Below are 25811 nucleotides of genomic sequence, written 5' to 3' on the forward strand. Positions count from 1 at the left end.
TTGCTCTTGACTGAATAACTTTTGTAACTTTAATAAGGATTAATCTATGTTTCATGGCTGGTAAAAATATTTATGGCTGATCCATTTTCTTAAGTCACCAGCCCTTGGCAGATTTGGCAAAAAGTTAGCTTAAGGCCCTAAGTTAATGACATGAACCTCTTATCCACCTTATTTTTCAACATGGAAGTAAAGTGTTTTCTGTGAATGTGCAAGACTTTCAAAGAATATATAAGAATATATATTCAAGAATATATCAAAGTGCAGTAAATTGTAAAACTATTTGTGCCCAAAACCAGCGTGTTTATAATTAAGGTAATATGGTAAGAAATACCAGTTTGCAATATCAAGCAGCTCAACGAGCTGTTTTGTACAGCTAAAAGTAACTGGAAGCGAACGACACAGGAAGCCGCACCCGCACTTACCTGAAAAATAAGGTGAATAGCAAGGCATGTTGGCACACTTAAGGGTAAGTTGTAATAATGGAACAGTTAGAGGAAGTATAGGCAGCCTATTATAATACAAATAAATTGTTTTGTATTTCATATTCTATTTTTCAAATAGCCTATAATATATTTAAAGATAGTTTTTTGTTTGTTTTGTGATAGTTTTAGATAGTTTTGAAGTAAGCTATTCCTATTACTGTCAAGTTTCCTTTGTGACAACTTAACCCATATAGTGGGCCAAAATGCCTTGCTATAAGTGTTATGCATACAAGCATTTTTTTATTAACCTCTCTCATCTGTCAGCAATAACAAGCTTAATCTGGACTAAATGCAATCTAAATGATAACAGCTCAAGATCGCCCTTCCACATGACATAGAATGTAAATACAACTTGAGATCCAAAAAGGGTGTGCAAGATAAAGTGTCGTTAGTGGGAGAGGCTGTCCTTTAGTACGGGAGTTGGCAAGTTGGATTGCACCAGCTTTTCTCTTTCACCACCTACACAGAAGAACCAACCCACCCAACCCAACCCAACCACACCACACATCTCTGAAACCGATTCCAATAGCGGCACTTGCCATCGGAAAGTCCGAATCCTTCTAGCGAATCGGTTCATTCAAACAGGTCATTGTAATGAACCAGTTCAGAAAGTGATTATTTCGAGTCATAGCACAGAAGGGTTCCCTTTGCGTTTACGTCATGTTTTGTAACGAAATATAAACAAATGCAGCACCTCTCTTCTTATCTTTCCATCCTTAAGAAAATGAACACAGTCAAGTTCACAATTCGAGTGATTTAAGAGGTGAATTGGTTCGACCAAATCAATAAAAAGAACCGGTTCATAACAACAATTGGTTCGCGAATCATCAGACAGCCGCACTACTTCGGCTTCCGTAGCTGAAATGGTCCTTACTACACTTTCTTCCAGGAATTTATCGTTCAATTAATTTCCTTTTCACAACAAACGCATATTTTAACGCGAGGCGGGCATAACTACACCCGAAAGGAAGGTGCAAAGGACTTAAATACGTTTGTTCAGCTTTAGTCAATCCGCCGTTAAGGACATTTTTAACGTGATCTGTCATCGTAGATAGTTAGCACGTACGCTACCAGAGTACAACTCGTTAGCGGGGCAAATATCGCTTTATTTGATTGGGTTTAAGCTAAAACAGCGATAAGGAGATCAGCTGAAATGTAAACACTCTCACAGCGATCTTCACTGCGGTTGCAGACGACCTCACGACAGTTGTGTCGAAGTTGGAAATACGGAAATAACAGCCATTTATGGCCCACATAATAATGAATTAACTGCATATCAAGTGTTAAATATACCGTGTATCGTCGCCTTGTTTTGAAAGATATTAAACTATATCGCTGTGCCCGCGCGCCTATCAAAAGTGGAGATTAATATTTAGGTCGTGCATGAAGATTAGTGTTCACAGCAGGATGTCAAAGGGATTTGTGAGCTGAGATAATAACAAAAACAAAAACATGTCATTCACCCTGTCATAAATTGCAAAGTTTCGCTTTATAACAGAAACCCGTCGACTTTTGCTGTACATAATATAGATGTTTGTGCATTGGAAGAGCGGGCTGTCAAAATCACTTTACTGATCAAATACTGTAGAAGTCAAAGCCATCATGTCAGGAGACAGTAGTGGCAGTGGTGAAGACTCCGACCGGGAAACCAGCCGTAAAGTTTGTACCGTTAAACTCGAGATCACTAATGGTAGGTGACTGCATTCATTAAACCTGGTGTGTTTTAATTTCTTTACAAAAAGTGGTGGTAGCATGCTGATGCTAATACCACGGTACTTTGATGTGTAGCATGGTATTTAAAGGGGTAGGTCACCCATTAATGAAAATTCTGTCATTAATTACTCACCCTCATTCCGTTCCAAACCTTTAAGACTTTCGTTCATTTTCGGAACACAAATAAAGATCTTTTTGATGAAATATGAGAGCTTTCTGTTCCTCCATTGACAGATACGCAACCACCACTTTGTTGCTTCAAAAAGTTACTGGAGATTGTAAAACTAATCCATAGCCTATGTATTGAGTGTTTTAGTCCAAATTTTCTGAAGAGACTCGCTTTATATGATGAACAGATTGAATTTAGGCTTTTTTTTCACAACGCACACATTACATCAGTTGTGGTAAACGTAAGCTCAAACATGTTTTACTTGACGTGCGAGAACCAATGAGGTATATTCTCGTGTTATGCTTCTGTTTATGTTTGCTGATCGATATTTAAATGTGAATAAAATGTGAAATAATTCAATCTGTTCATCATATAAAGCGGTCGTGTCTCTTCAGTGAATTTGTACCAAACCGTTCAATTCATATGGATTAGTTTTACTTTTTGAAGCGTCAAAGTGGTAGTTGCGTCGCTGTCAATGGAGGGACAGAAACTCCGATTTCAGAAGATCTTCAGATTCAAAAAGATCTTCATTTGTGTTACGAAGAGGAACAAAAGTCTTTCAGGTTAAGTTAGTGAGTAATTAATGACAATTTTAAAGAGTTGTCCATCTTATGTTTTCAGTCATTTAGGTTATCGGCCGTAAGTAAATTGGTCTGATGTCTACATGCAGTGTATAACATCTTTATTCTAATATGAATGTGGGGGGATTTAAAGGGTCGAGAGCAAGATTTGTTGTGTAAATACACTGTTTATCCCTTCCCAGCAAACCTCACAGGATACACTGAGAAAGTTGGCATGGAGAACTTTGAACTTCTCAAAGTTCTTGGCACCGGAGGTGAGAGCACTGCACTGTCCCATCCCGTAACTGGTTTGTCCGTCCCGTAAAGGTCATTGGGAATGTTTATACTCAGACAAAGTGATTATGAAAGAAAGTGATCACATGAATGATGGCCATGAGGTTTTAATTATGGAGTATATCTAACACATTTTATACATAAAATAGCAGCAAAATATATGTTAATATTCACTTTTATATCTCCAACATTTATTTTTCACTGCAAATGAGCCAAACACTTTTTTTTTTAGTCATTCAGTGTAATAATCAGCTAGAGACTCCAGACATGTAATCAGACCTAGCATACGCCCGAACACATTCTGCATCTTTAACATATTAACAACAAATGAATTACTGAAAGTATTTAAGTCATTTTTGTATAATTCATAATACATTTTTCTATCACAGTCTAATTGGCAGATGTAGTGACTCTTAGGGGCATTTCAAACGTTGTTTGTTTGAGTGCAGAAATTACTCAGAAGCTGAGGTTTTGTTTAATACACATTGGGTGAGCTGTCCCTTTAAATAGCTAGCCTACATCTATGCTTTTCCTTCTCTTTATCAGCTTACGGGAAAGTATTCCTGGTCAGAAAAATCAGTGGCCATGATAAAGACAAACTCTACGCCATGAAGGTTTGTACTGTCTATTATCACACATGAATTTTTGCTTGTCCTTCAATTAGTAAAAACAAACAAAAATTGTTATAATGTGCTCAATAGGTTTACGAATTATTATTATTTTATTAAGGGGCATTCTTTTTAAATATACAGGTATCTTAAAATAATTCAAACATGTCATAGAAATAAATACTCTGCTGGAACATAATTGACCATTATGTTAGTCTATACAGCTCTCACTTGTCTACTGTTACAGCAGATTTGAATGAAATCACCATTTTGTTAACACTTTACAATAAGGTTACTTTAGTTAACATGAACTAAGTATGAACTATACTTCTACAGCATTAATTAATCTTAGTTAGTGTTAAGTTCAACATTTACTAATACATTACTAAAATCAAAAGTTGTATTTGTTTACATTAGTTAATGCACTGTGAACTAACACGAACAACTGTATTTTTATTAACAAACATTAACAAAGATTAATAAATACTGGAACAAATGTATTGCTCATTGTTAGTTCATGTTAGTTAATACATTAACAAATGAGACATTATTAAAAAAATTATGTAACTACTATTTTTTTTGTTGTGTTCTTCACATGCTTATTATCATTAACTAATACTATATAATCATGTATTACATGAAATGAAATAAAGTATAAAAAACGTATTATAACTGTTATTTGTCACATTCTTATTGTGACATGATGTTATGATCTTTCCCGCTGTAGGTTCTGAAGAAAGCAGCCATTGTTCAGAAGGCAAAGACTGCTGAGCACACTCGAACAGAGCGACAGGTGCTGGAGCACATTCGCCAGTCACCCTTTCTGGTCACCCTCCATTACGCCTTTCAGACGCAAACCAAACTGCATCTCATTCTAGGTAAGCACAGGGGTGTGCTATCGAAATAACGCCTTACCCAGCATTAATATGCAATTTTACCTAGAAATGACTGGTATATTTCACAATTAATCACAAAGAAACAATGAATTTAACATAATGACGTTTTTTTTAAGTAGAAAGACTGAATTAGTATATTCTTGTAAAACGGACTCCAAAAATATGCATGTTTTATTTACAACTTCGAAAAATAATTTTTTACTTTTTTTTTTTTTTTTTTTTACAATGGCGTTAAATTTGTGCTCTCAAATCGATTAATCACATCTAACATCAAAGTTTATAAGTATATTAATATAGTGTTAATATTAATATAATATGTTAGTGTTGTTATATATGCTGTTACTGTGATGTTAAATTACTCATCCCCAATGATTTAAGACATTGGTCATTCTACACCCATCTCTGACTTCTAGCTATTTATAAACTAAAAGTTTATAAATTAATTAATATTAAGTTTTTATATATATACATACACACACACACACATATACAAACTTTTTTATGTTAGATACGATTAATCGATTTGATTTCAATTAATCACATAGATAGAAATATATATATATTCATTTTAGGTTTATGTATTTGTGTGTGTGTATATATATATATTATATATATGGTGTATTCTTCAAGTTTTCAGCAATAATAAATGTGTTGTTATGCTGTTACTGTGATGTAAAATGACTCATCCCCAGTGATTTAAGACATTGGTCATTCCACCCACCTCTGACTTCTAGCTATTTGTCCGTTTGTAAGTTGATGTTGTTTGGACAGTTTTGTGAGTGTGTGTTTGTTTCGCAAGACTATGTGAGTGGAGGAGAGATGTTTACGCACCTGTATCAGAGAGATCATTTCTCCGAGGACGAGGTGAGGATCTACGTGGGGGAAATTATTCTGGCCCTGGAGCACCTGCACAAGGTACTACTAGCTTCTGTAGTGTCTTCTGTCCACTTTTACATTTGATAAATATTAGATACACAAGTTGGTGAAGTTAAAATCACGTATGCAACTAATTCAATTTTATTAATACTGTTCATTTGTAATAATTGTTTGGGAGAAATATAATTAGCTATAATTATCAATAATATTTTATTATCAATTTTTAAGCAAACTGAAATGACATTTTTAGATCAAACGTTGAAATTGTGTTAGCTATAAAAAAGAGATTATGGTGATATTTTTTATGGAGACTATTGACAGATTATCAGGTTTTTCTAAGAACCTTATTTGGTTTTGTGTTTCCAGCTTGGCATTGTGTACCGGGACATTAAGCTGGAGAACATCTTGTTGGACAGTGATGGTCATGTGGTTCTGACAGACTTTGGGCTGAGTAAGGAGTTTCTGGAAGAGGAGGTGGGGAAATAAAAACGAATAAATAATAACTGTAGTTTCATTGTATCTCTCATTGTATCCATATTGTCTTGTAATCCAGTGTGCAGTTGTCATGCTGATATGCTTTGTTCATGTGTAGAAAGAGAGGACGTACTCATTCTGTGGCACTATAGAGTACATGGCACCAGAGATTATCAGAGGGAAAGCTGGTCATGGCAAGGTGAGAGAAAATGATCTGACTAATCTCACAAAAGCATGTAACATTTAGAATCGAAAGAAGAAAAAAAAGAGATATAATTGCTCAAAGGGGGTGAAATAATTTTCTTTATAATTAAACACTTTTCTAAATAAAATATTTGTTGCACTTTTTTTGTTATGCAACAAATGCGCACCTACATGTACTTACAGTTTACTTATCAAGAAAGTAAAGGGTAATATAAGGTAACTACATGGGTTAAGGTTAGGTTCAGGGTTAGTACCTAGTTATGACCTAGTTATTGTAAATACTATAATAAGTACATATGTGTACATGGGGATCATGACTGTAGAATAAAGTGCTACCAAAATATTAGAAATGTAACCAGTTGGTTTTTGGCTTTTTGAGTTGTATTTCTCATTCACTGGATTCATTGGATGAACTTATCCGTAAAATTGGAATATGGCATAAACCATTTGCGAATAAAGCACAGTTTCCATCCATCCATGTGTTCACCTCCTGGGAAACTGGTACAAAATATCTGTAATTAAAATGGAAGTTGCTGCAATCGGGGAAGCCACTGTGACTCATATTTTCCTACATCGTAAATGACTGGCGAGTTGGCAGATGAAACACTAGTGTTTGAAAATACATTCATGAGAGACACTTCTGGGAGGTTATTATACCAAATCATTCTGATGACAGACTTTGAAACTGATCCGCTGGTTAGTCCAGTTGTCCAATCACATCCTCTGTTAAAGGTCCCATATTGTCAAAACTGACATTTCCTGGCTTTTTTCATGATAACAGAGGTTATGTAACTACCATATACGTTTCAAAACAGTCGATCCACAGACAAAATGCACACAGCCTGCATAAAGTAACTGTGCCTTTTCACAAGCCGTTGTGACTTCCGTATAAATGTGATGTCAGAACTACTCAGTCACCACCTTCAGTCTCCACCCCCACCAATGGTGGGTCACTCAGAAAACAACAGTCCAATCAGAAGAGAGGCTCATGAATATTAAGTAGACAGGGCAAAATCGACCTGTTCTTGGCAGAGCTCCTGAGAAAGGAGCTGTAAAACATATTGAGATGGTTTTTGGTACTTATACCGCAAATTTATATTCTCAAGGACATCAAAACCTAAAATAAAACTTCAGAAAGGTGTACAATATGGGACCTTTTAGGCAAAGTCACGTGAGTTTTTTTTGTTTTGCATCGAGGGATTATTTGATAAATGTCATGTCGGATAAAAATGTATCCACCACAGAGCGCAAAAGTTTTTTATGTGCATTTTTAGAATTTATGTGCATCTTGGCATTTCCATCAAATGTTTTTTTAATGCGATGTCCCATCATGCACATAAAAATAGGTGTATGGAAACATTGCTATTATTTACATAAATGATTCTCCTTACTGTAATTTAAGCTATCTTCCTACAAATGTCTGAATTATATTTTGCCTCTGCACATTAAGGTGTGATGGAAGAATGTATTTGTAATGTTAAATTAGTTAAAGAATGTTAAATAAAAATATACACATTAACTTTTAAATAATATATCTCTCTTTCCATATTATAGCCATAAAATCAAGTATTACAAATTTTGGTGATGATAACTTTTGCACTACTGTAATGAGAATTTGTGGTTAAAATTTTTTACTTTTTTATTACATAATGTCCATCTTAATGGTCTTAAATTTCTTGCAAAAATATGCGTTTATACTTTGGATTTTGGTTAAGAATATGACACAAATATGGCATGTTTTTATCCCTATTCGGACGGTAATTGTTTCTCGTGGGAATGTCTGTAAAAATAAATTTGCACGGGTGGTGATTTAAGGCAAGTCACGTTTATTTATATTAGCGTTTTATACAATATAGATTGTTTCAAAGCAGCTTTACAGTGATAAACAGGAAAATGATTCAGTGATGCTAAAAGAATTTAATTCTGCTGTAAAGCGGCTCTAAAAAGACAATAGTAAACAGTCATTATTCAGTCAGTTCAGTGTTGATTCAGTTTGGTTCAATAACTGTATAAAGTTTGTCGCTTGTAAACTCAGAGATGTGGATTTGGATGACAAAATTACCACACAACCTTTGTGTTTGGCAAAAACATTGTAATTCAACTTGGGCATTTTTATGTGGGTGGTGTGAGGGGGAAAAAAACAGACAATCTGGATTCATACGTCAATAAAATCACTCACCAGCCCCTGTAAATGTTGTATTGACCTAACGTGCCCATGAGAAACATTTACCATCTTAATTGGGCTATTGACAGGCTTTCGAGAGATTCTCTACATTTTGATTGATGACATGGTGGCAATAATTCCTTCTTTCCCTTTCTGCAGTCAGTGGATTGGTGGAGTTTGGGGATTCTGATGTTTGAGCTGTTGACGGGAGCGTCTCCGTTTACTCTGGAAGGAGAGAGAAATTCCCAGAGTGAGGTGTCCAAGTGAGTCTCGCCCACACACAGGCAAACCTCCAGTGATCCCAATGATTTTCTCCACACGTCCACACACACACAGTGTTTGAACTCCCAGCGATACTGTTATGATTGCATCTCGTAAGTTATTTTCCGGAATTAAAGTAGCTTTCTGTCTCTGGCAGACGCATCCTGCGCTGTGAGCCTCCATTCCCCTCGATCATTGGGCCCTTGGCTCAGGATCTCCTGAGAAAGTTACTCGTGAAAGACCCTCATAAGAGATTGGGCTCTGGTCCCCGAGGAGCCGAGGACATCAAATGTCATCCTTTCTTCAAGGTTCTTTTTTTGCTTTTCAGCTGTTTTTATTCCACACATTTGATCTCTGTTTAATGTGATTGTAATCTCTTAATTAGTGATGCACCAAAAATGAGAAAATCAATGTTCGGTTTCGTCCGAAAGAGTTTTGGAGGGCCCAGATCATTGACCGAAACAGTGACATTTATTTAGCGCTTATCTGATAGCGCAGTTTGACTGTGTTCATGTCTATTTTTAATATATATATTTTTTTTTCATCAGGCATTGATTAGATCGTGTATAGTTGTTATTTTAGGTGGTTGTAGGGAGGGGTTGAAAAACAACAGGGCTCGGTGATGTCTGAAAAGAAAAGTAATTTCAGAGACAGAGCAAGTTATTATATTTTGATTAATGATAAGACATTAACAGATAAGATAAATGGAATATAAATAAATATTCTTTTCCCTGAGGCCCACTTAAATTGTCAAGATTTCTGCACCAAAAATGGTCATAATTTAGTTTTGCATTGCTTTTTGTCCTTTCTCTGATGCACAAATGACCTCAGGCTAACCCTTTTTCTAACAGTATGAAATTGTAATGCTTGTTTATTGGTTTTGAGTAGTTCAATAATATTGTTCGATATTGCTTCTGTTTCAATTGCTCCATCCTTTGAAAAATGTTTTTTTTTTTTTTTTTTTGTAAAGCCTGACTGTTTCACAATCCACACTTAAAGTAATCTTTAATCAGAATGTCATAACTTGCTCTTCCTGTGATATGACTTGTCTCTGCCGAGTGCCGAGACATTGCAAGGATGTACTGCATTCATATCTGCCTCCATTCTGGTATGCTTCTCTCACTTTCTTACAATCCAGTCACCAACCAATATAAAACGAAGTCCCGTTTTTACCCTCATTAGCTGTAAAACAAACCTTGTTGTATAAAAATCTTTAACCAGAATTTTTTTTTTTTTTACAAACAAACAAACTGGATACTTCGTTATCTACTACAGTGACCTTCATACATATTTAAGTGGCTTAAGTGTCCACATAGTTTTTGGTGTCACTGTAGATTGTCACAAACCTCAACTGGTTGGTCTCTCTAGGGGTTAAACTGGTCGGACTTGGCGGAGAAAAAGGTTCAGAGCCCATTCCGACCAGAACTACGCAATGAGTTGGATGTGGGCAACTTTGCCGAGGAGTTTACAGGAATGGATCCGGTCTATTCCCCTGCCAGCACACCACCTAGTACGGACCGTCTGTTTCAGGTACTCGCGCGCACACAAACACACCCGTCCCTGTGTCCCTTTCATGGAGATACATACATGCATACAATACATGAAATCTTCTTTCCTGCCACAGCCCTCCATTATTAATAGCAACAGATAGTGTAACTGTACACATACAGTTCGGTAACTTAATACCTAGTCTCCTTGATCAAGTCACAACACACACTTTTCAACGCCTTCTCTGCCATGTATACTCTGTTCCATGATGTTCTTTTATTCAGCTTTAACTACTGAAACATACAGCTTCAACCAACCTCAGCTGGCCAAACCAGACCAGTCTAACCAGCCAAACCAGACCAATCTAACCAGCCAAACACCAGCTAGACCAGTTTAAAGAAATAATTCACCCAAAAGTGAAAAATCTTTACTTGCTCAACTTGTCATTCCAAATCTTGTAATGCAAATAGTTTTTTAAAGAGTAGAACATTCTGCCAGAATATCTAAAACCAGCAAGCCACTTTGGCTGGTTCAACCTGTTTTTTTTCTCAGCAGGGATTTTACTGTTGCCAAATCAATCTCTGTAGTGATCCAGTCTCTTCTTTCTCTCAGGGCTACTCCTTTGTGGCTCCTTCTATCTTGTTCAATAAGAATGTGGTTATGGCGGATGTTCTGGACGCTCATGTGAATGTTGACCGGCCTGGTTCTGCTATAGTCCAGCGCAGTTCTATGCTAAAGGTACACAGCTGCCTGTAAAAATCTTTGAAAATGGTTTTCATTTTTAAATTTTTTTGGGTGGGGAAAAAATGTGAAACATCGTTTCTTCCGTCTTTTTTCAGGACTCTCAGTTCTTTCAGCATTATGAGCTGTGCCTGCAGGGGGCACCACTGGGCGAGGGCAGTTTTTCTGTCTGCAGGAAGTGCAGACACAGGCAGAGTGGCCAGGAATACGCTGTGAAAATCATCAGCCGAAGGTAGAGACATTAAACCAGATTTGTTCATTGCCAAACCACATTAAAAATCACATTCTTTATATCATCACCTGAGGTTTCCTACGAATGAACTAACAAAGAAAAAGAGAAGAGAAAACAAACACAATGTTCTAACAATATATGTTTGTTTACTAGAAAAGTCATTCAAAACTACTGAAAAAAATAAGCCCCCTTTAATGTAAAACACTATCTAAAAGGTTTTAGCACTATAGGGGTGTTTGATATTGAGAAAATTTGTGTATCTATATTTTCTGGGGTTTTGTAGATAATGATAATTCGATAATATTTTGTGTTTTTAAGGCGAGTTAGGCCTTTCATGAAAAATTGTTTCTAAACTTTATGATGTATCAATCATCTTTTGTCAAATTCTTACATTTAATCTATAAATTAAATTAAAATAAAAACGTTATAGGGCTGCTACCAATCCAATAATATCATCATCAACAAAAGGCGTTTTTGCACTGTATAGAGGTGGCACCGAAGCTGCATCTGAAGTGGCATTTAGTACATGTTTGCTCATGTTATGTTTGAATTATTTTTAGTACATCTAAATAATACATATTATTTTATGTTTTGTTATCTTAAACTTCCAAAATGTCTGGTAGTGAAACTGTCCGAAAAATGAACAGACTAAGAAAACTATTTAAAATGGTGTCTTAATAATATATATTTTTTAAACTAAATACTATTGCATCATTTTAGGTTTGAAACCTTTCATATAAACAAATTGTATAAATATCAGTAGTTGTATAGCTGTTGAGATAATTGAATAGCAAAATCTTTAACAAAATAGACAATTTATACTGTAGTAATGCCATATATTGTTATGCTGTCCGGCCCTATATGAAACTAAAACCACCAGTAGGTGGCGGAAAGTCCCTGTCTTAATGAGTGAGCCATTGAATTATTCATTCAAATGATTCGTTCAGAACGGCTTATTCATTCAGAAACTAAACTAAAGTGCCTTTGTTGATGGGTTAATGAATCATTCACTCAAATAATTCATTAAAAAAGCTGATTAATTCAGTAAAGAAACATTGGTGTTTGTTGTTCTGGTGTTTCTGTTGGCATTTTAACTGCATTCTAATAGGCTACATCATGCAGTGAAACGGGTGTTTTTGTAAAGTGAGTGACAAACTTGATAATGTCAGTTCGCACATCGTTAAATCAACAATTACGATATTATCGTTGACGATTCCCTTCTCAGAGTCTTTCTGTCATTGTAGGATGGAGGCCATGACTCAGAGAGAGGTCGCTGCACTACGCCAGTGTGAATCTCACCCGAACATCGTCACACTCCATGAGGTCTATACCGATCAGGTATGTTTTTGCACCACAGCATGTACCTAGCTATCAAAATTCTTCTGTTTTAAGCTAATTATAATGTTTTAGACTAATCATAACCATATCCTTTAAAAACATTTTAGTTTTTTCGATTAAAATTAGTACTTTGTGAATCTTTTTTTGCCTTTGCGTACATACCTGGTCACGTATATAATACATTTGAGTTCTCTTGTATTGCTTTTTTTTTTAACCCCATCCCCATCCCTACTGTTATTTTTTCATTCCCATTTTCTCCGTTCCATCTCTCCTAGTACCATACGTATCTGGTCATGGAGCTGTTGCGTGGTGGCGAGCTGTTGGAGCGAATAAGGAAAAAGAAGATGTTTGCAGAATGGGAGGCCAGTCAGCTGATGAAGAGCCTGGTGTCAGCGGTCAGCTACATGCATGAGGCTGGGGTCGTACATCGAGACCTCAAACCAGAGGTAGAGAGATACAGAGAGAAAGGATTACAGATGTTACCGATTTTTATAAGGGCAAAGGGAATTAGCCTAGCAACACCCTTGTGACCAGAGTTTGAAATGAACTTTTTCACTCACCGGCCAATTTGGCTACTAGTTTAAGTTACTGGCCATTCAGAACTTCCACTAGCCAAGAAAAAAGAAAAGAACCAGAATAAGTATGTCACAGGTTATATAGTTATTCTGTTTCTTTTCTATTTCTTTTTTTGCTGATCTGTTCCACTTATCCATCATAATCTACATAGATTTGACCTTTACTGAAAGAAGTGTGAGTGGTGCTTATCTGTGCAAATGTCACTAACACACACACACACACACACACACACACACACACACACACACACACACACACACACACACACACACACACACACACACACACACACACACACACAGATATATTCCAGCAGGTTACAGATTAGGTGTCCCTAAAGAACCCTCGTATCTAACAGTAGTTCCGCTTTACATTAATTTGCACGCGAGTTTTATTGATTTTTATACCGCGTATTCACTGTGTAAATTTATGCACCGTACCGTTTCGGTTCAATACGAATACATGTACCGTTCCACCCCTAATATATATATATATATATATTATAAAATTTAGATTTCATACATGAATTTCTTATTCAAACAAAATCCTGTCGTCCAGCCCCTTCCTCTTTCATCCTCATCACTAAAAATATGTTTTAGGTGGACAGATCAATACAGTACAAAGAACATCAAAATAGGATGTTGGAAAATAATAATCTTTATACTGTAGTAATGTAGTAATCTTTTTCTGTTAACCAAATGTTTTTTAATCTTCACTATTGCTTCAATGCAAATGAACAAGCGTGCCGTTATTTGTTGGTATTTGTTGCATGTTCAAGTAAGACAGATATGCACAAATTCTGTTTTTAATATGTCATGATGACTGACGAGTTGAGTATTTGCGCTAAATTTGCGCTGATTTGTCTTACACGAACTTCCCCTACATAATAATTAACACGCCAAATTGGCTAGTGATTTGACAGCGTTACCCGCCACAGTTGATTTATACCCTGTGTTAATTTCAAACCCTGCTTGTAACCACTCGAAAAAAATGACTCTAAACACCCTATCAGTGTGTCAGTGGCGTTTGCACAGGTAAGCACCACTCACACTTCCTTCAGTGAATGTAAAATCTAGCTAGGTTATGATGGACAAGTGGAACAGATCAGCACAAAGAGGAAGGGACAGCTTTTTTTATCGAAACACCAAAACCTTAAATAAAGTTTTGATTGAGCTGAAAACCAAAAATAACTTATTTAATAATCAATTAATTAATCAAATTTAGTTGTATATCAAATTGAGCAGTATATTAAACATTTAAATTGTACACAAGGCAATTTTTATATTAATTTATTCCAACATAAATCAAATAATGAAGACAACAGGTTAAGTAAAAATATAATTAATATGTAATGTAGCGCATATATTGCTCTTAAATTCATTGAATGGTTTTTCTGATGTAAATGTAGTTATGTGCCATTGTTTACAAGCTGTTTTATTGACATCTTTCCCCGGTTAAAACACTGATTGAACGATTACACGAGATACATTTTAGTAAGTTGTAATGTTTCTCTCAGCATATCTTCTGATGCTCATTCATGTTTATTTTGTGCTATAACTAGTAGTAAAGAGGAAGAGATGATCGGTTCACGTGCCGCTTGAATCTGTCACGACTCATTAAAGAGCATCCAATTTTCATGCATCATGTATTGCTTAAATTTCATAAAATGTACATAATTTGAAAGCTGAGACTTTGTTTCATATCAAAATAACTAATTAAACATCACCATGTCAGTCAATGATTTTGGCCCTCCAAAAATATTTTGGTCGAAACTGAAATGTTTCTGCTTGCTAAAATTTCAGTGCATCACAAATACTAATGCTGTCATGATGCTTAATGTATAACTTCAATACAATACCTTCCTATTACATATCTAGTGAAATGCTGTAATCATCTGTCCACAAAAATGTTGGCGATAATGCGAATGTGGGAAAAAATAAAGCAAGCACAACTGGTGCATGTGTCCCAAATGCACATTAAACTCACAGCATATGCAGAAAATGGGCTCAGCTGCATTTACTGTGAACCGAGCTGCAAACACCAGATCATGAGCTGCACACACTTATTTAATTAAAACACACACTGCGGTTTCAACTCGCTGTGAGAGAGAAGAGAGTGAAAAAGCTCAGCTGGTATCAGTTTATCAATAAATGAGTACAAAATTAATATGGAAACGTTTTCGATTGTTGAGAATCGATATGCATCAAGAAATGTGTAGATTTGTTGAGGTTTGAACAAAAGAACAGCAAACAGATAAATGAACGCAAGGATTGACTAACATAGAATGAAGAAATGAGCAGCCTTAGTGCCTTTCTAATCAATTCTTTCTCTAAACGTATAAAAGGATGCTGTCATGCGTTGAGGAAAGCATTATGCTGGCATCTGTCGCAGTGCTAACTGGCCTTGCTTTAGTCAGTTTCTCATTCAGATCTCCCGTCAGCTGTGTGATCATCATTCATAGTTTGCTTGATTTGACTTCTATGATGTTATGTATTCGGCATTCACTCTGTGCTCAGCTACCCATGTGCTGATTTCGTCTTCGCGCTGTGGAATTTTAATGCGCCGTCCACATCTGACGACTGTCGACATTAATCTTAATCAGTGGGATTTTTTCCTAAATGAGACTTTTCATCCATAACTTAGATCAAATGCCTCACAATATGATGCGCATTGCACGTTTCAATACATTGCGATGCATCATAATTGGATCAACAGTGCCAAAACATGCACATGAAGTCAAATGACTGTAACATAGAACCTCTTGTGGTTTATTGTGTTAATGCATAGCAGTTTGTCACGTATTGTCTCTCTTTTTTTCTCCTCCACTGGCAGAACGTGCTGTTTGCTGATGAGTCGGATGACTCCGTGTTGAAGCTGATTGATTTTGGTTTTGCGCGGTTGTTTCCAGCGGGGAGCGGGAGTGCCCCCCTGCAGACCCCCTGCTTCACCCTGCAGTACGCCGCGCCTGAGCTCTTCCACAGCTCGGGATATGACCAGGCGTGCGACCTCTGGAGCCTCGGGGTGATTTTGGTAGGTGTGAGTTTTTATATGTATTGCCTGGGCTGCCATATTGTTTTAGTCAGGGGAGAGGTCGGTGTCGGGGAATGTTACGTTACGTTAAATTGATTAAGTAGAGAAAATTAACACATTATTTATTTGAAAATGTTACTCTGGTATTTTGATAAAAAAAATACCAGAGTATAAAAAAATAATCAGACTTTAGAAAAACAGTTTGTTAAAAAAATGTAAGAACAGAAATGTAATGTAACATGCTGATATTGTTGACGTTTTTTTTTGTCAGTACACCATGCTCTCTGGTCAAGTTCCATTCCAGAGTGAGAAAAAAGGCATGACATCGTCGCATGCAGCTGACATCATGCATAAGATCAAAGAGGGAGATTTCTCATTGGACGGAGAAGCCTGGAAGGGTGTGTCCGAAGAGGCCAAAGATCTAGTGAGAGGTACTAATAGTGAAAGAGTCAATTTGGGTTGTAAAAAAAAAAGTAGTTAAAGGATGACTTTATTATTATTAATATAAAGAATATTTAACACCTGGGTTCATTTGAGTTTGGTTTGTTTGAATGACGTGAGTCTTGTTTTACAAACTCGGGTACACATCCACAAACCATACCTCAGTCTACATAAAAAGGTGGTCTGGGGTACGGTTCCTTGGTTCGCTGCTGATATGAATGCAATCGGAAATGAACCGCTATGGATGACGTATGATTTAATCAAACTGTGTGTGTGGTCCTGGTAAACCCTACGTCGTGGGAACAAAATTTCCCCACAATATCCCCATGAGGAAAACATCTAATAAATCTTACAGAATTATTTATTTTTATTTTTTATGTAAAAATTCAGAACGTTTTCGGTGATTGATAGGTTTAGGGTTAGAGGATACAATACACAGTTTGTATATTATTAGTGATAGAGTATAAATTAAATAAGTAGTGTCATCAGCATAAAAATGATAGGACAAACCATGTGCCTGTGTCCCAGTGATATAGTGTATATGGGGAAGAGGAGAGGTCCAAGAACCGATCCCTGAGGAACTCCTGTAACAGTTGATGTGCTTTTGATAACCTCTCCCCCACCCCCCGCCGGCCACCTTGAAAGACCTTATATTATGTCTATGGAAAGTCCCTATAAAACATGGAAACCCAACATGTGTGTGTGTGCCCACTCACTTTCCTGACAAGCTGGACTGACACTGCAAGCGGAGTGGAGGGATAAACCTTTGTAGTGCATTTGCAGTAGATGCGCTGAAGCGCAACGGTGAGGCACACAACATTATCCATTTTGCCGCCTTCTCCTGCATTGTTGTTACCTAGCAACAGAAGTAAACAGATTCCATTTTGATGACACAAATGTAGTGCAGTTCTGACCCCAAAAGAACAGGTGTACTTATTTAAATAATATGAATAAATTCATATTTAATTTAACAATAGGAAAATAATATCCTATTTATCATTTGAATACATTTATATATCCTACCTAAAAATAGGAAAATTGACAAGCTGTAGTTCAAATGGTTTTCTGTCTTGCTTCTTATCTTACAACTGTTTGTTCAACTAGTAAAATTATTATTTTTTTATTTTTTTAATTTAATTATTATTCCTCTAAACCGTTTCCAGCATTTCAGTAGTAATAGTGTACAAAATAACTTTGGGATTGATCTTTTCTTGCAAACTTTGAGATGTGGATTCAGACGGCAATTAAATTAACACACGACCTTGGCGTTTGTTAAAAACATTTGCACAGGTGGTGGGAGAAAAACACTGACATTCTGGATTCAGACTGCAATACAATCACAGACTAGCCCCTGCAAATTTGGAAATTACCTTATGTCCCTATGTAAAACGATAACTGTCTGAATATAGCTATAGATTCCCTTCAGTTTTTTTCAGTTCTGTAGCCTGTTTTTGTTCAGTAGGCAGTTTCTGAGATTGGATATTATCCTTCCCTACACAGAAAATCCATTTGAACAACCGTACTCGGTTACCTAACGTAACCTCGGTTCTCTCTAGAAGAGGGAACGAGTATTGCGTAAGTTGCTTACGCTACGGGTAAAGTCATCTTTTCTCGAGATCTGAAGCCAAAAAATTATCCTTAATTTTGTATATATTGTCAACGTAGTGCGGCAGCCAGCAGACCATAGCAGGCTGTATAAGCGTGCTCATTGGCTGACCTGCGGCAACTGCTGCAGCCTATCGGTGAGCCCTGCGTGACGTCACGCCCAATGACACCTCTACGCGTCACAGCCCGCCAGAATGGGTGTGGCTTAGCGTATATAAAGACGGGCTCAACAGGCTGAACTCTGGTTTTCATTGACTGAAGCGAATAAGCTCGTGGCGCAAGCACGGCAGGTTACGCAATACTCGTTCCCTCTTCTAGAGAGAACTGAGGTTACGTTAGGTAACCGAGTACGTTCTCTTATGAGAGGTTCTCTCGTATTGCGTAAGTTGCTTACGCTACGGGAACCCCTTGTCAACGCCGTGCGCGCCGAGCATCACTGCATGAGTCCCAGGGAGCCCGGGGGACACAACATGCGGGAACAGGCGGCCAGCAACGCGGGCCAGCACATGTAATAAGCACTTCATAGGAATACACAGCGGTTCCGCCGGTCTATGTATAAACGTGTAGGGAAAAGGCGGCCAGCAACGCGGGCCAGCACAAGTACATAAGCACATCACAGGGAAAAAATAGAATGGCTCCGCCAGTCTATGTATAGAGAGTATCAACCCTTTGTGCAGCTGTGTGGAGAATAGGCGGCCAGCAACGCGGGCCAGCACAAATACACATCATAGGGGAATACAGAGCGGCTCTGCCGGTCTATGTATATAGAGTCTCACCCATTTGTGCAGCTCAACCAGAAGAGCTCGTAGTGACATGAGAGTGGCCTGCACATGAATGTCTGGGCAGAACATACACATCTCTTAGACTGATAAAAGTTTAGCCTGCAGGGCGGGAACTTCCAGGTTATAAAACCTCACGAATGTAGAGGGGGGGCCCAGCCTGCCGCCATACAAATGTCGTGAATAGAAATCCCGCTGGACCAAGCCCACGACGAAGCCATGCCTCTAGTGGAATGGGCCCTGATGCCCATTGGGCACTGCAGGTGTTTGGACGCATAGGTGTGCTACTTCCCCATTCACTCTCGTCTCGGTTCGTGCCTGAAAGCGCGGGGGACGGCGAGCGAACTGCAACGAATAGCCCTGCTTTACTGTGCTCAGCACCCATTCTGACACGCCTGGAATAGCTTCCCATGCTTTTGCATTCTGCACATTCTGCGGGCTCGAGAACCTGAATCGGAGGCGCGGGCGCAATGCGCCCAGACGGCTCGCAGACAGCGATGGCTGGCCGTTTTACACACGATGTCCCGGTGGCTTTTGAGGGGGAGCATATCGTGCGAGGAACGGGGCGCGAGAGCGGCACCGGGGGGAAAATGCTTGTCAGTAAGTGTGAGCGCTCGCGAGCGGGCACAGGACTTACATCCGTGATGTGACCGGCAGAGAGTGGCCGTTTGACAGAGCGAGCGGTGAGTAGGTGTGGGCACGGGCTCGTGGGCACATATCCTACATCTAACACTCGAGTGGCTTTCGCCAGCTTTATGAGAGTGGGCTCTATGAGAGACACAGGGGGTATAGTGCTTGTGTGCAGGGGTGAACACTGAAATGTGGGCACATTTTCTGCATTTAAAACACATGCGGCGTGAGCCGGACAACCAGACATTATGCTCTTTTTGAGATTTCTCTGGGTCGCCGTGACAACGGCGGTTGTATGCAGGCGAGCGGGTAGTATCACCGGCTCGTTGGCTACGTAATACACATCTGCAGTAGCCATGACTACAGGGACTGACAGAGCGGAAAGCTTTGACGGTGGTCCGGCCGCGGCGGGACTTAACCGTCTTTTCCTCCTTTGAGCTGCTAGGAGGACTTCGCGGGCTCGGGTTTCAGCGTGATCTTGGGCCGGGGTCTCCGCGGGGGAGGCGGCCTGTTGCGGCTGGTCGAGCGCGATCTAGGGCGGCCGCCCTGTCGTCGCTGCGAAGACGGAGGCTGAGCTGGACGCTGGGTGGAGCTTCGCGCAGGCTGGTCCCGAGGGCGGCGTGCGGCTGAGCTCTAGCGTCGAGGCAGGAAAAGGTTCATAGCCTGCGTGGTCTTTTGTACCTCCGAGAAGCGGTCTACGATCCCGTTAACCGCTGGGCCAAAGAGGCCGGTGGGGGAGAGCGGGGCGTTGAGGAAAACAGCCCGCTCGGACTCCCTCATGTCAGCGAGCGTCAACCAGAGGTGCCTCTCTGTGACGGTCAGCGAGGACATGCACCTTCCAAGAGCCTGGGCAGCGGATTTAGTAGCGCAAAGAGAGAGATCCGTCGCGCTGCGCAAATCCGTGATGGAGGCAGGATCCGGGCCTTTCTCATCCACCTCACGGAGGAGATCGGCTTGAAGGATCTGTAGGACTGCTACTGAGGCGGCCTGTCCGGCGGCGGCGAAAGCGCGGCCGACAAGGGCTGAAGTAGTCCTGCAGGCTTTGGACGAGAGAGCAGCCTTTGAGCGCCATCCAGAAGGCGGGCAAAGGTGCGCTGCAACCGCTTCCTCCACAGGGGGGATGGAATTATAACCCTTCTCGGCGGCGCCGTCAACCTGTGAGAGCGCCGAGGAGACATGAGAGTGCACTCTCGCGGAGAATGGTGCATTCCACGATTTAGAAAGCTCAGTGGGAGCTCCGGCAGGAAGGGTGCAGTCCTGGACGCGGGTGCTTGGCGGCGGCTATGAAGAGAGCAGCCGTCGAGTCTGTACGGCGCGGGCTCTTTAGGCGGTGACTACTCGAGGCCAAGTTGGTCGATGGCCTTGGTGAGGAGGCGCAGTAGTTCCGCATCCACGCCGGCCCGAGTACGGCCGGACTCCTGGACTGACGAGGAGGCAGAGTGGTGTGAACCGGACCATTCCTCGTTGTCAGAGGCCAGGATAGAGCAGCTGTCAGCGGCAGCATCCTCGTCCACTTCATCCGCTTCATCCCCTGAGGCGGCGGCGCGGGCGGGAGCCGGCGGCTGCACGTCCGGGAGGGGGGACGGAGAAGGCGAGAAAGAGGCTCGAAGGAAGGTTCCGGTGAGCTCTTGAGCTTCTTCCTGCGCGGCCCAGCAGAGACAGGCGGAGTGACAGCTTCGTCATTAAAAGCTTCAAGTCGAGCCCGCAGGGTCGACATTGAAAGCTCCTTGCACTCAGGGCAGCCGCCCGTAGAGAGAGCAATGGCTGCGTGCTCACGGCCCAGACAGAGAGCGCAGATCAGATGGCGGTCTCCGGTGCTGAGCGGGGCGCGGCACGAGCCACAGGAAGAGCGAGGCATTTTGATAAAAACGCCTCGTGCTCTTTTAGATAGAAAGTGTGTGTCGCAGCGGCGAACACACACAGCAGAAAAAGGATACTGTCGCCGGATAGCTCAACAGGCACGGATGGCTGAAGGCGGCGAAGACGGCCGGCTTCCTCAGACGCTTCCTAGGCTTGCTGGTTGCTTGCTTCAACGGCGGCGGCTTCTCAAGATCCAGCGATGCGAAGAGTTTCGCTGAAGAGATGAAAATCAGAGTTCAGCCTGTTGAGCCCGTCTTTATATACGCTAAGCCACACCCATTCTGGCGGGCTGTGACGCGTAGAGGGCGCGAAGCAGTGGTCTGCTGGCTGCCGCACTGCGTTGACAATATATACAAAATTAAGGATAATTTTTTGGCTTCAGATCTCGAGAAAAGATTACTTTACCTGTAGCGTAAGCAACTTACGCAATACGAGAGAACCTCTCGTAAGAGAACTGAATGTGTGTCATTTAAAATCAGATTTAAGATTAGGGTCCAATTGAGGTTTCACTCAGAAAAGCCCTTAGTACAGGATCTTCTAGTTTATGAAGTCTTCTGTAAAATTGGTTGTGATCATCCATTGTTACTGAACTCCAATCTTTATGGGTTTAGAGCACTGAGACATGTGACATTTACTTGCGTTCACCCAATACTTGGAGCCTCTATTGATTACGGCCTGAAATAGCTGTGAAATACATTTTAATACCTTTATACCACTCCAAAGCTTTCGATGAGTGATTCCTGACCAAGCCATCAGGGACCCGCAGGCTCTCGAACGCATTTCAGTCCAATTTCAGCACAAGTGCTTGTTATTATAGCTGTCATTTGATCATCTAGATTGAGATGGATGAGGTTCAGTGCCCTGGTGGAAGGAAAGAGTGTGATGGTCCCTGAGGATGGTGGTTTAGTGGCTGAAGGATCCTTATATTGGCAGCCCCCAAATTAGCTTCCATCTCAAGTTTTATCTCCCTCTTCATCTTAACAGGTTTGTTAACCGTAGATCCTGAGCGACGGCTGAAGCTCTCGGCTCTGAGAGAGAACGCCTGGCTTCAGGGAGGTGGCGTCATGTCCTCCACCCCTCTCTGCACCCCTGATGTTCTGGAGTCCACCGGCCCGACTGTCCGTACCTATGTCAATGCCACCTACAAGGTCAAGTATTTGCGTTTTTGTCTGCTGTATTGAGTAGAATTCTTGTCATGAGGAATGTTATTTGGTACAGTTAATAGTCTATTATGCTTATATGCTATATTACAGGTTTCTCTTACAATAGGTTTACATACATCCAAGATAAAAAAAAAAAAAAAAAAAAAAAAAACCCTTAAAGTCATCCTGTGGTGAAAATCAAGTTTTTAATGTTGTTTATATGTCTATGTGGTGTTTTAAATATGCTTAAGACACACCATGTGCAAATTCAGTCATCACCATTGCTGAGTATTTTCTCCTTAAAACTGCAGTGAACCAAAGACAGTCTCAAAGTAGACGTTGGCGGGCAGCCAGTGAAGACCGTAGGCTATTGCGATTAAACTTTACCTCATGTAAACACAATTCTCCGATCAAAGTAATGCGATCAAGCTCATAATCGTAGTAACACTCATATTAAAGGGACAAGACCATTAGCATCTTTCTCAAAAAAATGACCAAAGAGTTTCGATATTTTTCCTATTTAAAACTTGACTCTTCTGTAGTTACATCGTGTACTAAGACCGACGAAAAATGAAATGTTGCGATTTTCTAGGCTGAAACTTTGCTGCCGTACCATGGGTCCAGCAGGCGTAATGATATGACGCAGCGCCTGAAAATAGTCGACCCTATAGTCTACCGAGCTGGGGACTATTTTCAGGCGCTGCGTCATATCATTACGCCTGCTGGACCCATGGTACGGCAGCAAAGTTTCTTGATTATTACGCAGGAATGAGAGTATAGTTCCTAGCCATATCAGCCTAGAAAATCGCAACTTTTCATTTTCCGTCAGTCTTAGTACACAATGTAACTACAGAAGAGTCAAGTTTTAAATAGGAAAAATATCTAAACTCTTTGGTCATTTTTTTGAGAGAGATGCTAATGGTCTTGTCCGATTCAATGATCTATGCTAAGCTATGCTAAAAGTGGTACCACCAGACCCGGAGATCGGCTGAATGGATTCGAAAACGGTAAAACTCAACTGTTTAACTCTGGGGGAGTTGTAAAATGAGCCTATTTCCAAAAAAAGTGGAGTATCCCTTTAAAGCAACACTATGTAATATTTTTTACTTAAAATAATGTTTCCAAAATCGTTTCAGTGGTTCATCAAGTTGTAACAGGGTGAAAGGCTCTTATGCCTCCGCTTTGCGGTCCTTTATCTGCTATAACCACACTATGTAAGATTGCCAGATCGGGTCGCGTTTCTGTAGTTCTAATGAGACATAAGAAAACTACAAATTTGACTTGCTTTACGGCAAGCATTACTATAGTCATTACTTTGTTTTTCTTCGTTTCTGATGTCGCAATACATCATACTTTCATAAAATCATGCATCATACTCTACCTTGTTTGTGGACATCGTTCATTCTAAAGCCGGTGCTGGATAAACAGTGGGCGTGCGTGCGACATTAGGCTGCGGTAGGCTAAATGATTTACGACAGCAGTAATGGACAATTCCGCTTCCAACCTGTAGGGGGACTGCAGAGGAAAAGTTCCATAGTGTTGCTTTAAACCAGGGTTCCTCAAACTCGGTCCTGGAGGGCCGCCAACACTGATCAAACACACCTGAGCAAGCTAATCAATGTCTTCAGGATCACTAGAAACTCACAGCTAGGTGTGTTTGATCAGGGTTGGAGCTAAACTGTGTAGGACAGTGGCCCTCCAGGACCGAGTTTGAGGAACCCTGCTTTAAACTATGTGCCGTATGCTGATTTTAGTCGCAATAAACAGGCATGTAAACACCTTAATCGCTAAATAATATCAAATATGTCCTTAGAAATTTGTTTTGCATTTGATGAAAGTAGATTAAAACAGTGGCCAGTAACATGCCTACTTCATGTGTTCATCATTTGTGCTAAGGGGAATGCGAATAATGGCGGTAAAAATAACCACAATTCTTAACATAATCAGAGTAGTGAAAATGACATGCAAACAGGAGTGAAAAGTTCTGCTCGTGTCATGTAAACATCTTAATCATTACTCTGATTATTGGAAATAATCACATTATTGGTGCGTGTGCACTTTGATCCTTAAATATTTGCAGAACTTTTACATTCCCCAAACAGCTTTATTACACACGCAAAATGTAATATTCGAAAATGCGTAATAGAGGCACTTTAATGACACCTGAGAGATTTCTGTCCCTCCATTGAAAGATCACTCACCTGGAATTTTCTTGACTCTCCTGTTTAGCCACTCTCTAAAAAAACTTTGCATCATGATATCTCTTTGTTCCCACAGGCATTTAACCGGGGGAAGCGTGAGGGTTTTTTCCTTAAGAGCGTCGACAATGCGCCGCTAGCAAAACGTCGGAAGATGAAAATGACCAGTACCGGTGTGGAGACGAGGCGCAGCTCATCCTCTTCCTCAACTTCCTCCTCTTCCTCATCCGCTTCCCATTCCAAGACGCAGAATAGCCAATCTCTGAATCCCCACGAGGGTCCTAAACTGTGACAGCTCCCGTTGCTCTGATGTGGTGAGAGAATGTGTTGCAAAGGCTTTGCAGGATGAAAAAGACCTATAGAAAAGACTAAGCGAAATAATATAACCTTGAAATGCCAACAAATTCAACTCTTCAGGAGTAAAACCCTGTGCTGGCAAGATCAATACTTTCAAGTCATTTGGAGGAAAAGAGGATTTTTAATCACAGTGACTCTCTGTAAACACGATGCCAAGGAAATGATCTACATTATAAAGGAAACTTAGAATTTGTTTTTTTTCATCATTTAAGGAGACTATAGACATGTAAAAAATGAATGTAAAAATGCTATGTCATGTGGTGGGCATCCACTTGCATTTAGAGAGTTCTTCAACCGCAAAGACGATTGAAACGCGTGAAACTGAGATCAGGGAAAGATTAAATGTTAGGGATTAGTGGTCAAGAAAGCCACAAGAGAGCAAAGCCATATGTGAGAATTAGAGTGGACTTGCATTTTAATGTATTTTAATGATCCACCGAGCAAAGCTTTATGTGAATCATGTACAGGCCATTTACATATCACTACTTTCAGAAGTTTTCTCGATGTTTGCATGGTATAGTATTTTAAAACGTTTTACATTTTTAGAAACCTATGAAGTCAGACCATACAAAGTCACTGAATCACCAGTTACAATACAGGACTTGTCAATGAAATTGATGAGGATATTTCCTCCTGCCCACACTTTTGGGTGAATCTCAAAGAAATGTCAGTTGTATTTCTACTCAAAATCAC

The 25811-nt window shown here is 40.0% G+C and overlaps 1 protein-coding gene across 1 annotated transcript; it reads left to right on the forward strand.

Moving 5' to 3' along the window:
- The first annotated feature begins 1296 nt into the window (after nucleotides 1-1296).
- Nucleotides 1297-25811, forward strand: rps6ka4 (ribosomal protein S6 kinase, polypeptide 4). The gene is made up of 18 exons (XM_084413489.1): nucleotides 1297-2172; nucleotides 3128-3199; nucleotides 3765-3832; nucleotides 4554-4704; nucleotides 5522-5637; nucleotides 5965-6072; nucleotides 6191-6271; nucleotides 8600-8703; nucleotides 8859-9009; nucleotides 10070-10231; nucleotides 10802-10927; nucleotides 11029-11162; nucleotides 12407-12500; nucleotides 12776-12946; nucleotides 15909-16106; nucleotides 16378-16537; nucleotides 22406-22569; nucleotides 24841-25811. Exons 1-18 carry the CDS (start codon nucleotides 2085-2087, stop codon nucleotides 25051-25053), a joined length of 2361 nt encoding a protein of 786 aa, XP_084269615.1. The 5' UTR covers nucleotides 1297-2084; the 3' UTR covers nucleotides 25054-25811.

This window comes from Rutilus rutilus (assembly GCF_951802725.1).
Source record: "Rutilus rutilus genome assembly, chromosome: 7".
Lineage (NCBI taxonomy): Eukaryota > Metazoa > Chordata > Actinopteri > Cypriniformes > Leuciscidae > Rutilus > Rutilus rutilus.